General features: G+C 29.8%; 1 protein-coding gene across 2 annotated transcripts in view; it reads left to right on the top strand.

The window, feature by feature from the left end:
* Window positions 1-16398, top strand: part of LOC143237642 (protein capicua homolog) — a 73830-nt gene extending 57432 nt beyond the window's left edge. For both annotated transcript variants that reach the window (XM_076477130.1, XM_076477131.1), the window contains exons 17-20: window positions 522-664; window positions 3698-3859; window positions 6488-6625; window positions 12031-16398. In XM_076477130.1, coding sequence (XP_076333245.1) covers window positions 522-664; window positions 3698-3859; window positions 6488-6625; window positions 12031-12344 — 757 coding nt within the window. In that variant the 3' untranslated portion in view covers window positions 12345-16398. The remainder of the gene's footprint in view (window positions 1-521; window positions 665-3697; window positions 3860-6487; window positions 6626-12030) is intronic.
* The last annotated feature ends 899 nt before the right edge of the window (window positions 16399-17297 follow it).

The raw sequence follows: 17297 nt of genomic DNA, 5'->3' as shown, positions 1-17297 counted from the left end.
ATTATTAAAAATTTATTTTATCTAAGAGTAAAATAAAGGACCCAGATAGGAACTTGTTAGAAGTTGTGAATGATATGGATATTTTATGATAGTAGAATGTATTTTGAGGTTAAAGGAGCAAAAGGTTTTGATATTGTTTGGTGATATACATTATTAAAAGTAATTGTTTTGTGTATTAACTTGTACTTCTACCTTAGTCTGTTTCACTCAAAAGAAGTTATTTTTACAACCTGGAAGGAATAAAGATATTTATCGTGTCATTTATTGCTTATAAAATATCTTTGAAGTTTTTATTTTATTATTTGGCAGATTAAAGAATGTCTTTTGAAATTTGATGCCACAATTTTTATGAAGGAACTCATTAAGGTAGAAGTGAACAAAATGTAGTGCCATCAAATTTTATAAATATTTTTTCACTATGTCGTATCATGTTTGATTTTCAGACAGTTATTTAGCACATACACAAAGATTACATCAGTCAAAAATATATACATTTGTGACCAAATGATGTTTGTTGCCAGGGTTTTAGAAGAAGTCAACTTTGAAGCCAGGTTTGCAGAACTTCCAGAATTTGACCCCCACAAGTCTCCTTCTGCCACAGCTTCTGTTCCAAATTCTCCCATCACTCTTGTCCAAAGTTACTGTAGACAAAGGAAGTCTTCAGGTATGTTGTATTATATAATTGAACCAGGATTTTCCTATGCTAATTTTAAATTTTTATATTAGTCTACTTAGGACATGATAATGAGATTTTTTTTCACGTTTGTAGTTATTATGATAGTACTTGTGGAATAATCAGTCAAAAAAAAAGGTGCAGTTGGTATATGAACATGTTAGTTCTGATGCAGACTAAACCCTTTTTCTTTATACTGTACTTGTTTTATGTCCATATATGCTTAAATGAAAGACTAATGACAAAACCTTAGATGTCAGCCTCATTATTTTATGATGGTTATGAATATGTGAGGTGCTTTTTATCACCTCACTTATAAAGGTTGAAGACATCAACCATGACTATTTATATGCAAAAACGGCTCATTTGGGTTGAGAAAATATTTTACATAGAAGAGCAAACAACGTTTCGACCTTCTTCGGTCATCGCCAGGTTCACAAAGAAAGAGGTAACTGACCGGAAGCTGACCACATGTTTGAAAGGGGTTGTGTAACTTCATTAACTTATAAAAAGAGACTCCTTCCTAGATAAAATAATTTTTTTTATAATGATATACTTTATCACAGATTTTGTTGTCTTTTGCAGAATTAATAATGCAATATGTACATAATTTAAATATTATCGGGGTTTAGTGTTGTGTTGGCCTACTGTGTGAACTGAGATCTCATGTTACATACTTCGTTAATATGCTTTATTTAAATTTGTAAGCCTATGCTTTTTAAAATAAGTTATTACTACTATAATATTTGGACCTACTTCCTTCCAACTCATTGAAATTCTGATATAAAAGCTTTGTATGTACAAGGAAGATAAATAAAAACTGAAAAATAATGTAGTTTTTTTTAGCAAGGACTGTTTTAAAATATTAGTAAACAGTTTACCTAAGCAGAGTGTCAGTGTTTTGTTCCAGAAAGACAGTTGTATCTAGTGCTTTAGTAGGCTTATAAATTAAGCCTTGTATACAATGTAAATGACCCATAAACTTTTTCTGTGACAAATTTTTCAAAAAGTGTGATATTTTTAACCATAAGTTAAGTGTTAATAAACAAAGTGGAAAAATAAGTTAGATTTGTAAAATATAATAAACTGTAGAAAAGCATAATTTACTGTATCGTCTTAGAAATATTTACCTAAAAGAAATCCTATCTGTGAAATTTCCAAAGGACCTTAGACAATTTTTTTATATGATACTGTGTAAAAGTGTTAGGAAGAGAATAGTTTGTTATTCTTTCCATTTTATGGGGCTAACACTTCCATGCCATTACAGAATGTAAATTTCAACACTGTTAATGCTTCACTGATCCCAGTTGGCAACTAAATGAGCCAGGGTGGGAATACATATTCTTTAGAATTTCCATATACTTGTACCAAGGGTATGTCATAAGGGTGTCATTTCAATGAACATACTGATCAAATTTAGGGTCTTAAATTACTTTTACAATACCCCATACTGTGTGTTAACTATATATAAAGAAGCTGGCAAGGAACTAGTATGTGGTACCAGTATATGCTCGAAGAAATCAGTTTAAGAACACTACACAAATAAACTTTGATTAAAAATAGTGTTTAATCCTATGTATTAAGTTTTGTTGTCATGCAATGGTCTAAAAAGCATAGAATAAAGAGTTTGCATACGTTTTATGTGAAGCTGGTAAAACTCTTCCTCAAATTGCTACAGATTTGAAATGCTCCCCAAAAATTGTCAAGTACACCCTAGATGGTAAGACTGAAACAGGTAAATTTGAAAATAGAAAAAAAAGAGGAAGGACACCTAAGCTCAATGATACTGATGCTAAGTGCCTTTGTTTATGCAGTCTTTGGGACAGAAGGAAGACTGCCACTGATCTCAAGCATGAGATAAACGACCATGTACCAAATGACAAAAATGCGTCCAAATTTACAGTATTGAGAAAATTGGACGAGAATGGAATATTTGTTCATGTAGCAGTTAAAAAAAAGCCATTACTTCTGTCTCCAAATATTGTCAAGAGACTGAAATTTGCTAACAAGTACAAAAACTGGACTGTTGATTGGAAAATGGTGTTATGGATGGATGAGTTCAAGTTTGAAATATTGGGTTTAAAGTGTAGGTTGTATATCTGGTGGAAGAAAGGTGAAAGACACTTGAGTGCATAGCACTTGGCATGAAGCATGGGGGAAGCAGTGTGATAATTTTGGAATGTTTTTCTGCTAAGGCGAAAAAGATATTTGCAAATTAGATGGAATAATGGCCAGTGAAAAGTACCATCAGATACTGATCCATCATGGTATACCCAGTGGTTTGTGTATTATTGGTAAAGGATTCTGCTACAACCAAGAAGGTAATGATCCCAAACAGTCATCCAATCTATGCAGAAATCACTTACCTAAGAAAAAAGATGCTGAAATCATTAAAATGATGCAATGGGCCCCCACAGAGTCCCAGTGTCAACCCAGTTGAGCAGATCTGGGATTTGATAGATAAAAAAAAAACTTGATAAATTAAAAGTTATTCCAAAGGACACCTTGATTAAATGTGTTGCAACAATACCTAAAAGACTCAACAGTATTAAAGCAAAAATATTAACTGTTTGATGAACTCGGGCACATCTGCTGAGTTGCTTTTACTAAATTTGAAGATTAATAACATTTTGATGTTTTACCTTCCATTGTTCTTTAAAAGTAGCATGAAATCTAATTTTTAACTTTGTCCTGATACTTTTGGCACAGTACTGTACTTGTAATCAAAGTTTAATCAAAATATTTACTTTTTTAAATAAAATCATGCTTAAGTTACAAGACTACTAGGTGTAACACACATTTACTATTAAATGAATGAGATCAGCCTAATGTGAAAGAATTGATTTTTAAAGAGTTACAAATGTTGAAGGGGGGGACTGCCCAAAGGAGAAAAAAACGTATAATCACATTACAAATATATTTTTAAAATCCTTAAAATTTCATTAAAGTTATTAAACTTTTTCTATAATTACATTTTGTTATTGTTGTTCAATAAGACTTTTTTTTTTTTTCCTATTTAAACAGTTACTACAGAAGATGAGACTGGTGAAGGGGTAACTAAACGAACCACATTCTACACTGGTGGTAAAAATGATCAAAAAACTCCCAAAAGTGCCAAGTGTGAAGGAAATGAATTTTTTGGGCCAAACTTTAGCCTTGATTTGGAGAAAAATTCGTATCTGAAAGGTAATATTTTGTTTATAATACACGTTTTACTTTCAAATAGTAAAATATTTTACTCATAGTTTTGTTATTCTATCAGTTGTAAGACATATCTTTTAAAATATTGTGAAATGCTTTTAAGATATGAAAAACCATTATTCCACACTCACAGGTAATTTCTTCATAGATCATTTCAGTATGTCTAATATAATAATCTTATTATATTTGTATGTTGAGATTGTACACATTTGTTTCTATCATTCCCTTTTATAAGTTTATTTAGAGGCATTATATACATATTATGAAACCCTGTCGTGGTTCATAATAGGAACTGCACAAAACCCTAATAGAACATTTGGACAAAAAGCATCTCAAACAGTAAAGATTCAGTTCAAACTATGCTTTAAAACTTTTTTTTTGTTACTAAGGATAAAAATACCCATAAATTATTCTTATTTACTTACAATGAAAAGATAATCCTCTCAGAACAGCTGGTTTGTAATTTTTCTTCCTTTTCCTATTCTATTGCCAGCCTACAACAAAAACAGCTTTATATATTGCACCCAAACCTGTTATATAGTACTAAATATGGTACTGAGAAGGTCATAGGGGGTATTCAAAATTGAGTTGTTTTTTTCTATATCTTACACAGACTAAAAAATATAATTTTTGTGTAAACCATGTTATGGCTACCCCTTGAAGTTAACTTTTTTACAAATATCTGGTGTTTCCGTAAAAGGTTAAGTACAAGGTAAAACGGGATTTATCAGCCAGTAATAGAAGAATATTAAATAACTATAACATATAGATGTGCAACATTTTGTACACTTTACAGTCTGTGCTTTTAGGGAGATAATCTTTACATTAAGTATGAAGTGATGGATTAAAAAAAAGAAAAATCAATACATATAATATTGACATTTATTGTGCACATTGAGAGCATAATTACCTTAAAAGACATGAAGGTTTATTTAAAGCAAGGTTTTAGACATAAATGTCTTACTTGAAATGGCTGCTTTTCTACTGGTAAAATATGTTTTCACAGTTAGCAGGGGAAGTGTTTTAGTCTAGGAATATGTGTGGACATTGCTGTGTATTTTATATATATAAAGATAAATGAAAAAGGAATGTGATTTAAAACCTGCAAATAATGATCATAAGAAAAGTAAGGAAATAAAGCCAGAGATGCTGCAGACCTTATGTACTCAAACTACAAATTCATGTTTTGACTGTATCAAATGGAATTCTAGGTAACAGTGTGGTGGAACTAGGTTTTTAAATTTCCAGTTTTTCATTTAACTTGTCATAAAATGATAAATGGTAATAATAATATGATTCATTTGAAATTATGTGAAATGAATAATAGTGAATTAATTCCTTTCATCTGTAGATATTGGAAGAGTATTTCAAAACATCAAAAATATTTTATAAACTATTTCTTTCAGGTATCATTTATGGATACTAGAAACTTAACTTGGTTTCACAATACTTCTCTTGTAAAAAAAAAATTTTCTTCAGAATAACATTTTTACTATCAATTTACTGTGTTTGCTTCTGTTATAAATTTTTGATAATTGTACACTTTTGAAAGAAAAAAAAAGTATTATGATTTTGAGTAACAGTATTTTGATAGGAAAACATGGTATTTCTGATAAGGTTTTTCTAGTAATAGAACTTTTTCTGTGAACTGCTACTTCCTTTCTTCCTGGTAAGTTTTTTGATGTTTATACACTAATCTTTTCAACTTTAGCTATTTATCAGAAATAGAAATTTCAGGAAAAAATCTTGGATGTAATCACTCAAACATGAAATTAAGTGTTCATGTTTACCAGCAGTCTCCAAGTTTGGTTTTTAACTTTTTATTTAAATTATTTTTATTATATTTATATAGACACAAGTATTGTGGCTTTTGTACCTAACATAAAAAAACTGTTATACTAAGTTTAATTAGCCTATATTCAAGGTAAGAAAAACAGCTTTATGCTTACAACAACTAGTTTTAATATCTAAAACAAAAAGTATATCAAACAAAGTACTCACCTGGTCAATAGCTAGAACTATTAAATACAGAAAAGTTCCAGCTTTTCTTGCATAAAACTAAATGCATGATATTGTAATAATGAAGTTAAGAGGTAATCCCTAATTCTAGAAAAGTCTGAAGTCAGTAAGTGTCTGGAAAGATATTTATAAATATTAAATGAGATTCTTAGGTAGAGAACACTGTTGAACTAAAACTGTTTTTAAAGTATGCTGCTATATAAGCTAAAATAAAACCATTTGCAAATTGTCTTGAGAATATGAACACAGTGGTTGTTGGGGAATGGTTCTATAGAAAAAAATCAATTTTTTGTAGGTGTTATAAGATTTTTGCATGTTGGTCAATTGTAATGCAGTGAGTTGAATACATTATAAGTTTAGTATTTTAACTAATGTATATGTGTTTAAAAGTGAATGAAAATATGTAAATAAAGTTTTATCTAATACTGAATAAAGAGGCATCTAAAACATTATTTCTCATTTTACTTATAAACATAAATACATTTTGATTATTTTTATGGTTGAAAAGACTGACTTCTCATTTAATTCATCAAGATTAATACAGAGAATAAAGTGAATAAAATCTTAATGTACCTGTATATTATTATATTTCAGAGCTCTCAGAAGAAGTTTATTCTCCACGAACACCTAAGACTCCTAATGATGGAGAGAAAGGTCAGTCAAGAAGAATTCTAGATCAGCGGCGACAATTGGTTCTACAGTTATTTCAAAAAGAAAGTGCCTATCCTACTGGTAAGAATTTTAATGTAGTGTTATTAATTAGTGAAGTATTATGTTAAACATTAATTCCGTCTCCATAGTTATCATAAAATAAACTAATGTAATGTAAAAAAAATAAACATCACAAGCATGAATTGTTTGTATGCTGTAAAATTTTACTTTTATTGAAGATACTTGAGATTTTATGGGATACCAAATTATGGATAATGCTTGATGCTGGCACTAAATATTAGTATTATAACTATTAATTATGTAAACTTAAAAGTTTTTCAAATTAAAAGACATGATATTTAGTGCATTCATGTACAGAATTTTTTAGCTCTTCTGAACCATTCAGGAGATATTAAAAAAAAAAATCTTTAAAGTGCTGACTGTGTACTTGTACTTTAGTGCACGTAAATACCAGATGTTTCAAATGTGCAATTGAAAACTTCTAACCATTTTCAGTTTGTAATTGATTGATAAAATAAATTTTATATCTGTAGGTTAAAACTTGTTAGGAAATATTAGAAAAATTAGATTTTGCCACTAATTGTAAATAACTGGTTAAAATAAAATAACCTTGTATTTTCATCAGTAAAAAAAATGCAAGTCTAATAGTATTGCACCAGTATATTTTTTTGACCAGTCAGCTTAATATTCTTTGGAACAATCATGTAATACTTGGAGATAATGAAAACCAAGTGGCATGTCAAATCTCTCAGAAGCAGTGTTGTTATGTAGAGATTGGGTAATAATGTTACTAAATGAGTATGTGTCATGACCTTTTAGATGGTTATTTTGAACTTTTTGTTAAATAACTTTACTATTACTTACCTCACTGGAATTGACATTAAAATGTAGTTTATAATTGAAATGTTAATATTATGTCTATTTTAATTTCTTAATTAGAAAAAATAGAAATAAAAAATGCTAAATATAATTTTGTTTGTCATGTCGCACCTCTCGTTGTGTTTTTTCTGTTTATATTTTATTATGCTAACCATATAATATGCACAAGAGTTAACAAATTAGAAACTCAAATTTGAAATACAGACAAGCTAGAATATAAAATAAGATCCTCCCACCTCTTTTGATTTGCTGATATATCAATATATACTCTTCAAAAAAAAAAGAAACACAAAAGGCAGAATTTGAGACATATTGTTAACAAGTTTATTCCGGGTAGTTCTGTATGACGTGTGAAACTTTGCACATTCACTGTTGAACATCCAAAGTCTGCAAAGGCGAAGTCCACACTCACTAGTTGAAGTTTAACGTCAATAACGAGTATGCCCCCCCCCCGTGAGCATCAATAACTGCTTGGCATCTCCTGCCCATGGAAGCGATGAGATAACAAATCACATCCTGTGGAATGGCTGTCCACTCAGCCTGCAAAGCTGCTGCAAGCTGAGGTAGAGTCTGCGGTTGAGGTTGTCGCCGTCGCAGACGTCGGTCCAACTCGTCCCAAAGATGTTCTATGGGGTTTAAATCTGGTGATCTGGAGGGCCAGGGAAGAACGTTGATGTTGTGGTGTCTCAAGAAGACAGTGGTGAGTCAGGCTGTGTGAGGACTGGCGTTGTCATGTTAAAAAATGTCGTTGACGTTCACCATGATGGGTTACACATGGGGCCTAAGAATCTCGTAGACGGTTGCGTACGGTCTGATCGGAAATCCTACGCAGCCCTGGTATGGTTGAGGCAGTAGACGTCGCAGTGGTGGTTCTGTCCCCGAAGGTGACGTAACCGGATGTTGCAATCTTGTACGGGCGTGGTCACACAAGGTCTCCCAGATCGTGGATGGTCACGAGTTGATCCATGTTGTTGGTGACGATTTCATAGCCTTGTGATGGTGCTTGGGTGGACATTCACAGCTCTGACAACATCTGATCGAGATTCGCCTGCTTCCAAGCGACCAATGGCGTTGTTGCGTTGTGCTTCAGTCAGTCTTGGCATAACTGTATTGCGTGTCGGTGGCTTAACACTGAGCTATGGAAACCGAGAACCCATCACTTTTATAGGAATTTTGCACATGTTGCACTTGAAGAACATGCAGATCTCTCAAACAAATTTATTGGACACGAATGCGTTTTGGCGAAAAATCCGATGTTTTCCTCTGTTGTCAAAGTGCACAACTTTTATTGTCATTTTGGTCTGACAATCAGTGCCTTAACACACGTAACATCACATACTCTGAGCTTGTAACGTTATTACATATATTTCTCTTTAAAATAACAAATATCCCTTTTGCATTTCTTTTTTGGAAGAGAATATTTAGCCAATCAACTGGAATGTCTCCTCACAATACTCCATTCTTTTGAAACCTCTTGTATAGTTCCACCTACTTCTTTTGACTAAGTGTTTACTTCCAGGAGAAGATCTTCCTGTGTATGCAAATTTAACATTCATTTGTAAATAGCTAGAACGTTAAAGTCACAACTTCCCTGAAGCTGTTGAAATGTGATTACTAATTGTTTCTCTAAACAGATACAAGATTTTTTAAAGTCATGTATAGCTTGATTTAGAAACCAAGATAAATTATAGGGTTTTTTGTGTGCACAAATGTAGTATGTTGATAACACAGGCCTGCCAACTTAAACTTCATAAAAGTTGTTTTGGTTTTAATAATGAATTTTCCATAATTCAACTATACATGTTATAAAAACGTTTTTTCCAATACGTAAGGATTTGTTATGTATTAAGAGGGAATAAAACTTGTACTCAGATCAAATTATTGTTTTGTTTATCACAGTGATCATTTTAATCATTACTTTTGGTATGTTTGCGTTCTAGAATGATCGATAACACCCTCATACCACATTTGGTCTAGAGGAATCTATGGCTAGTGGCTGTCAACATTTTAAGCATAACAAAATGTGACCAAATCTCAGCATAAATTATTTGCTTATGTAAAAGTATGTGTGATGTTTTGTAAGAAAAAATTGTGATGGAGAAAAATTATAATTTTCATGTTCATACATGAATTACTGTACAACATGTAAAAATGTTTCAAGACAAACTGTTGCAGGCCTGTGTAATGTTTTTGTTTTCTAGAATGTATATTTGAAGGCTACAAGAATTAATAATCTTCACCTAGTGAAATTGTTTAAACCTTTTGTATTTTAAACTTAATTTTTTTCTAGTGTATCACTACAAAGATGTTCAAATCAGTAATATTTTGGAATAATAATAATCTTTAGAACTGAAATGCTGAAGGTAATGATATGACTTGCTGTATTATTAGAATTAAAGAATTTACTTTCACATGATGTTCAACATGGTAAACCTCTTTGCATTCTTTCATTATCTATTCACTTTGTCATTATCTCTGTTTTCAGTTAACCCTTTCACAACAGACTTGATATAAACTGCATGAGTTCGCATACACATTTTCACACGTTAAGTACTTATGCTATACCTTTTATTTTTATATTTAATAACTATTCCAAATCTGTTGTACACAAAACTTCGTTTTTCTAGTGAGGTAATTTCACTAAATATTTGTTTATGAATATATCGAGTGTTTTGTCCAAGTGCAAAGTGATCTTTATGTGATGATTAAAAACTGTTCCTCATCCCAAATATCTTGAATATTATTTGTGTAATCTATAAAATCTCTTAAATACATTGTAAATTTTCATTTTTAGTGAAACTTTATATTTTTACTGTTATTTTCTGTACTTTTAATTATTCTGGGTCTGTCAATTTGGACAACCTTGTAACCACCATAAAAATTAGGAATTAAATGTAAGATGTGCTTTTTCATTCTAGAATGACTACTAATTATAACACTAAAACATCAATTTTAGTTTAAATAGCCTTAGGTCTTACAACATTATACATTTTTTTATATATATTTATTATGTTGGCTTTCCAATTATGCATGGCTAACATTACAAAAGTTACAATGAGAAGGTGCACTTGTTACAATATTCAGAAATATAAAATTGACCTTTAGCCCTTACAAAGTGACGTGTCCTTGTATTTTGGTGGACTAGTATTTTTGGAAATTTCAGTCATTTAAATTATTACACGTTATATATGTTTAGATAGATTATTACTATTTACAAACAAGTTTTTAAAATGTAGACCAGTAAATTAATAATTAATGTAATCAAGTATATCTCCTAGTTATGGCTTTTGCAATCAATTGCTGCTGCTTATAGTGTGCTAAGTCCTAAGAAATTTCACATTTGGAGAATGTGAAATGAAATTATTTTTCAAGTTTTATATATACATTTAAATAAACAAAAAATAATAAATTACTATATTGATACCACAGAAATCCATTATAGTTTATCAAATTTAGTACCCAAGCTGTATTTTGGTCTAAACAAATATGAAATTTCAAGCAGACTAAAGATACGACCTACATCCTTGAAATCTTATTTTGAAAGAATGAGATGACACTCTAATGTAAAAATGGCTGAGAAAGCCACAAGGGGGAACACTTTGAGCTTTAGATTGGTTATTCACATGTCATGAACACAAGTGTGTTATAAGGAACTTTTATCATAAATGGAAGGGGGTCAACAGAGCTACTGTTTCATTCAGTGCATAAGCATTATCTCAGCAAATGGAAAAGACAAGAGGTTCTTATTTTATATTCTAGCTTGTTATTATTGGTAATTTGAGTTTTTAATTTGCAGAAAACTATGGATTGTGTATTTTGACATCAGTTATATAATTTGAACTAGTGCTGCATTCAATAGGGGATAATATATACAAATGGTTATATAGTTCTATATATATATATCTCTGTTTTCCAGGTGATTTTATAAAGATTCATCATATGTAGAAAAACATTAATTATTTCTTCATGTTCAACATCTTTTTTACATTCTGCAGGTCTTGTTAAGCTTGACTGACCAAATGCTAGCACACCTGTCCACTAATTTTTCATGTTATATAGATTATGAATTCTCATGTTGTTATACCTGATGCTGTCAAGTTAACCTAGTGAAACAGTGTAAATGTACATATTATACTCTGTGTATCTAAGATAAATATATTGTTTAAGAAAGCATTTTATCATAGATTTGTTTTTGTAATTATTTGACAGTTAAGAAGGAAATGATGGCTTAATTTCTTGAATTTCTGTTTCACTTAATTCTTAAAGCTTAGTAAGTATGTTATAATTATATACATATTCTGATTTTTGAGGATATTCAAGTATGCATCTAGTAATACTATCCCATACCTCACTGGGAAAGAAAATTTTATATACTTTCTCCCCTCAGAATAAGTAATTGAAACCAAGCAACTAAAATGTTTTACAGATTTTTCCTAAAAGAATCCGTTTTCTAACCACAGTATGAAAAGCATTGTTACATTATCAGATAAATAAGATTACACTAAAATATTGATAATATTTCAAAAAACAAAGTTGTTCACTCATTTTAAAATGTTTCATAATTTTTCTAACCTGTTTCAATGTAGCTCAAGCCACAGCAGCTTTCCAACAACAGCATCGTGACATTTTTCCTACAAAGTATAAACTACAGCTGAAAATACGTGAAGTTCGTCAAAAACTGATGGCACATACGTGTGTCAATGCTGCCAATCCCCAAACTCCAACTTCATCAAGTGATTTCACATCAGGGAACCAGGTTGAACTAGAATGTTCTACTTCAGCTCCAAGTACGCCAGCAACTCCACATACATTGATGCCACCACCAGCAGTGTCCAGGGTGACCTCCACCCCTCCTGCATCTTCAGATTTACCAATACAGTCGGTATCTACTGAAAAATAACTGTCTCATTTTCACGAGTCTTTTATGGTATTCGGTAATTAGAAACTTGTTCACACTATCTTGGCAATGATATAACTTATTATTGGACTAAGTGGTATTTTGTTACCACACATTTTGTAGTTTAGACATTCTTGTAAAAATGATGAATACATAAAAGCATCAGTTGGCTGTACCATTTGTTATCACTATGTACAGTTAGGACACTTCTTTATATATTGCATCACTGTGTTTGATATTTGAATATTGATAAGCTGCATATTATGCAGTTGTTTTTTTTCTCTTAAGCAATTTTAGGCATTTTTTCCTAACCTGAAGTTGGCCAGAGGAGATCAATACATGTTTGATTTAAATTTTGTTTTTATATTAATTATCTGGTTACAAAACCAGATTGTTGATAAGTTTTTCAGGTATTGTCAAGGCATGATATGATATTAATGTAACTTAAGAACCAAAACTTTGTCACTGTCTGCATGATTCTTATTCCATAAAGTTTTCTCCACCAGTTCCTTTTCACTGATTTTTTTAATCTGTTGTCATTTTTTAGGCTTGAGGTGAATTTAAAAAAAAATAGATTGATGTTATCGTGTTTTAGTATAAAATCATAAGAATTATTGGTATTAAAGGGTTAGTTCTGTTCAACTATAATAATATTATTATGTATTCCATTTGTCCCCCTCATTTTTAGGAAATGTTATGTTATTCAGTCCCATTTCTGTTTTTTTAAAAAAACATCTTTCTTTTTGCTAGAAACATAACATTTATTTCATATGAAAAAGCACATTGATAACTGCACCATTATCAGTCTAATATGACAAATTAGCAATTCTAGTCTAAAATATGATACTAATCTTTCTTTTTTAGTAAAGTAACTATTACTAAAGAGCTGGGTGCAGTGAGATACTCGTGTTTCTCTCTTAACTTCATATAATCAAGTTCATTTTTTTAAAAAGCAAAAGTTTTCTTTCTACTACAGAAGAGCGGTTTGTATTGTATATTGATCCTGCAACTAAAATATTTAAGATCTGACTATAATATTTGTTCACGAATTTTTTTTCTAAATTAGAATTTTTTTTTCAAACTTGGTAACTTAAATAGCTAATATTTTTGAAATGTATATGAACTTTGTTATGTCTTAAACTTTAGGGCAAGGGTTTGTGAAATAGAAAGTTGATTGGCAAGTATGTAATTTTATGTTTAATTTCTATTCTTCTCAATGTTTATAAAATTATTTTGTTACTTACATAATTATATTAGTGCACACTATGTACATAGGACTAGACTTTGTTTTGAAAAATGTTGTTACTGAATGTTTCCTCCTTGGATTATGTAAAAAACCTTGTTTCTTTGTTGATATTTCAACTGTATATTTTTCACTTTACTTACATGCTTCCAATAATGACACAAGAAGTTTGTGTTTTTTTCAATAAGATACTTCTGACTAAAAACATGTAGAAAGGTTGAACTCCCATGCATCAGTATTTATAATTCATAAGACTATTATTCCTTTCACTTTTCTTAAAGAATTGAGAAATTAAATTTAGATATTCATATGTTTTTAACTAAAAACTTTTAGTATAATTTTCAGTAATTTCCTAATCATGAGAACAAAATTAGATACATTCACTACCTATTCAATGAAAATATTTTCAAATGACTTTTGTCAGCAGTGTTTGTGGTTTTTTAACAACTTGTATTATCTACACTTGTAATTTATAAAAATGAATATGTTGTTTTGCTTTTCTGATTTTACTTTTTCTTCTATGTTAAATACTCTGATTTTTATATATACATTTTATACTATAAAATGAAGGTGACTGAGTTAATAGAAATATTTTGAAACTTATTAGTGAGCTTGCTGCATTGGTATTAAATCTGTATTATATTTTCTGTGAAAGAAAATGTAGTATAGTATACATTAGTAATTTAAAACTAGTGTATCTTACTTATAGTAAAATATATAAAATACCTACTTGTATATCGTTTTCAAGTGTTATAAAACGTTGACAGTTGCCATGTTAAAGTCTTGGGTCATTGAAATCTTTAAAGATTTTTTTAGAATCAGAGAAGTTAGTAGAGTGAGGGTGAAAATGTGGTTTCCAGATAATTTAAAGTTTAGTTTTTAATACTGTTTATATAACTCTAAAATGTTTCAAATGAACATGAAGGGTAATCTTAGTTTTTGGTTTGTAAATTTATTAGAATTCTTGTTAGGGAATTATTTGTTTTTCTCATGCCCCTTTTTAAAACAAATGTTACTCAACTTGATCTGTAAACAAATGTTACTCAACTTGATCCGTGTACCTTAATATTTTGTAATGTTTTTTATTTGGCATTCTATTAGTAAGAAGTCAGTTGGTGAATATAGAATGACTGCAGTCATCTTTTTAAGCCCAAATCTAGCCATCCTGTGTTACTATGGTATAGATGTAATTTTTAAAATGTTTTATTGCTTTTCTCTTTATTTAACTTTGTGTGTATCAGTATTTATAATAAAAGCATTCTGATATGTATGTATGTATGTATACATAAGCACCTCTGACTTATTAACAAAAGATATAGATTTTAAACTATCTTGATCTTTCTAGAAGCATTAAGATCTTGTAAAAATAGCTAAGTGGCTAATCAGGTTATTAAACTTTTAAAAGTGATATCAGATTACACGTCTCACCCTTAGGCTTGCTGTGTTTAATGACAAAGGAAGAGTTATCATAAATCATTAAAACCTTTACTAATTAGAAATGTCGCTTGTTTGTTTAATATCAGTATTTTCATGAATAGCTGACACCATTATAAATAGTTTTTCATCATTTGTTTAGGTTCCAATATTTTTTTCATTTATTTTTGTTTTCCCTAATTTTCCACATAAAAATTACTTTGTGTAGAACATATTACAATTTTACAAGTATTCCAAGATCATGCCATTATAGCATAAAAGAGAAAGATTTAGCTTGATATTTAGTTTTGTAAGCTTTTTATTGATATAATTATCTTTTTTGTCATTTTTCACATTTGTGTAATAGTTAGATATTATTTTAAACACTGGGATTTTATGGTTGTGGAATGTAATGTTTAGTTTTGTAAGGCTTGATGTTTTGGATTTGTATTTTTAATATTTTAAACCATAATTTTCCTTGTTTGAAAATACAGAAGTTATTTAACTTCCAGGAGTGTTATGCATGGCTGATATGATTTCTTACTTTCCTATATACAGGTCTTTATTTTAAACTCAACTGTGATCATGTTTATTTTTGGGTTAATAATTGACAGTACAGTCTGTGTGTCACTACCATAAGTAAATACACAATCATTTTGTAGATTTTTAGTCAATTATACATATTAATATCTGTTTATTTGTTCTTCATAAATATTAGATGCCAAAATGTAAAAAACAAAAAATATTTCTACAACATAAATCTTGCACCAGTTAAAACAAATGTCAAATTTTGTTCAGGGCTGGTGTTAAGAAGCTTGACATAAATAGAAATTATGCCAATGGTTTTTAAACACTTAAAAATATTTGAGAGCATAAAACAATACTTGTATTTGTTCATCTTGTTGAGAAGCTGAATTTTAAAGTAGTAGTAGTAATAAGAAATTTTAATGTTTATAAGTCTTGTATATAATTGTTAGGAATGACAATTCAGAAACTGATTGTTGCATACATTATTATTGTTTTTACATGCCAGTTGCTTAAATCAGAGGAGCCATGCCATATGTCATAGTTAGGTAAATCATTTGTATAGCTATAGATAGGGTTTTATAACTTTGGGCTACATTGTGTGTTTTATTATCAGTAGTGTAATACAAAACATGTTTTAAAATTGTGGATTGTTACTCTTAGTATGTGCTTGTGATGAATATACAGATATATACACTTCAGCACAGTGTTTAAACTGTTTGTCTCCAACATGTGATTTTTCATGAAGGATATTGTAAACTATGGTGATCAGTAAAGCACTGTAAATAATGTACATTTTATCTGTTGTTACACATGTATATTTCATATTGTGTACTTTGAATTAAACCATTTGTATATTAAACACATTGTATACCACATTTGTTTTGAGTCAGTTTTATTCTACTTTTTGTTTCTTTAGCATTTCAAACAATCACAACTATTGCAAATTGACCATAAAGGAGGTTTAACTTAATATGTGAAACAAAATGGCTGAGAAGCTTTTAATGTCTTTACAAGTTTCCTTATTACCGTAATTTCATTTTCTTTTCTATAGTTGAGATATTTAGTAATTAATATGAAGATGAGTTTACAAATTTGATCTTTTTAAAGAATTGGGTACCTTGAGAAAAAAATTATCTTCATTTTTGTTGGAAGTTCAAATTATTGTTATCACCCTATCATTGGTAGTTGAAGCTTAAAAAACATAAAATTATGTTTAAAGAAAGCGACTGTTAGGCATTAACTGTATATAGAATATTTTAATTTTTAAGTTGCTAATTATTGAGGTGTAAACTTATTATCATTAAAAATTGTCTAAGTATAGGTAATTATAAGTCAGAAAATGATATAACTTGTTAAATAAAGGGGTTGAGTATGTTAAATTGGACCAGTTTTGAATATGTAAATACACATCATTTAACTATCACAATCCGTATAACATTTCAGGATGTATTCATAGATATATTTTATTACAAGTCAAAGGTTAGGCCTTACTTGGAATACTGTGTATAATTTTGGTCGTACAAAGAAATGATACTGCTTTATTAGAAAGGGTGATTAGAGAGGTGGAAGTATTGTCCTGTATGGGTAGGTTAAGATTCTTAACGTTTTTTACTCTTGAGAAAGAAAATGTAAGACATTAAGTTTACAAGATTATCTGGAAGAATGATAGGATTTAGGCCAGTATATTTTGAATACAAGAGCATGCTTTTCCAACTCGTAAATAGGTAACCTTTTATTAAAGCAGCAATACCCTGTACTTTAGTACATTTACA

This window comes from Tachypleus tridentatus, chromosome 13 (genome assembly GCF_004210375.1).
Source record: "Tachypleus tridentatus isolate NWPU-2018 chromosome 13, ASM421037v1, whole genome shotgun sequence".
In the NCBI taxonomy this organism is placed as follows: Eukaryota; Metazoa; Arthropoda; class Merostomata; order Xiphosura; family Limulidae; genus Tachypleus; species Tachypleus tridentatus.
Note: the sequence above shows the minus strand (reverse complement) of the source record. Positions and strands in the feature narration are given on the sequence as shown.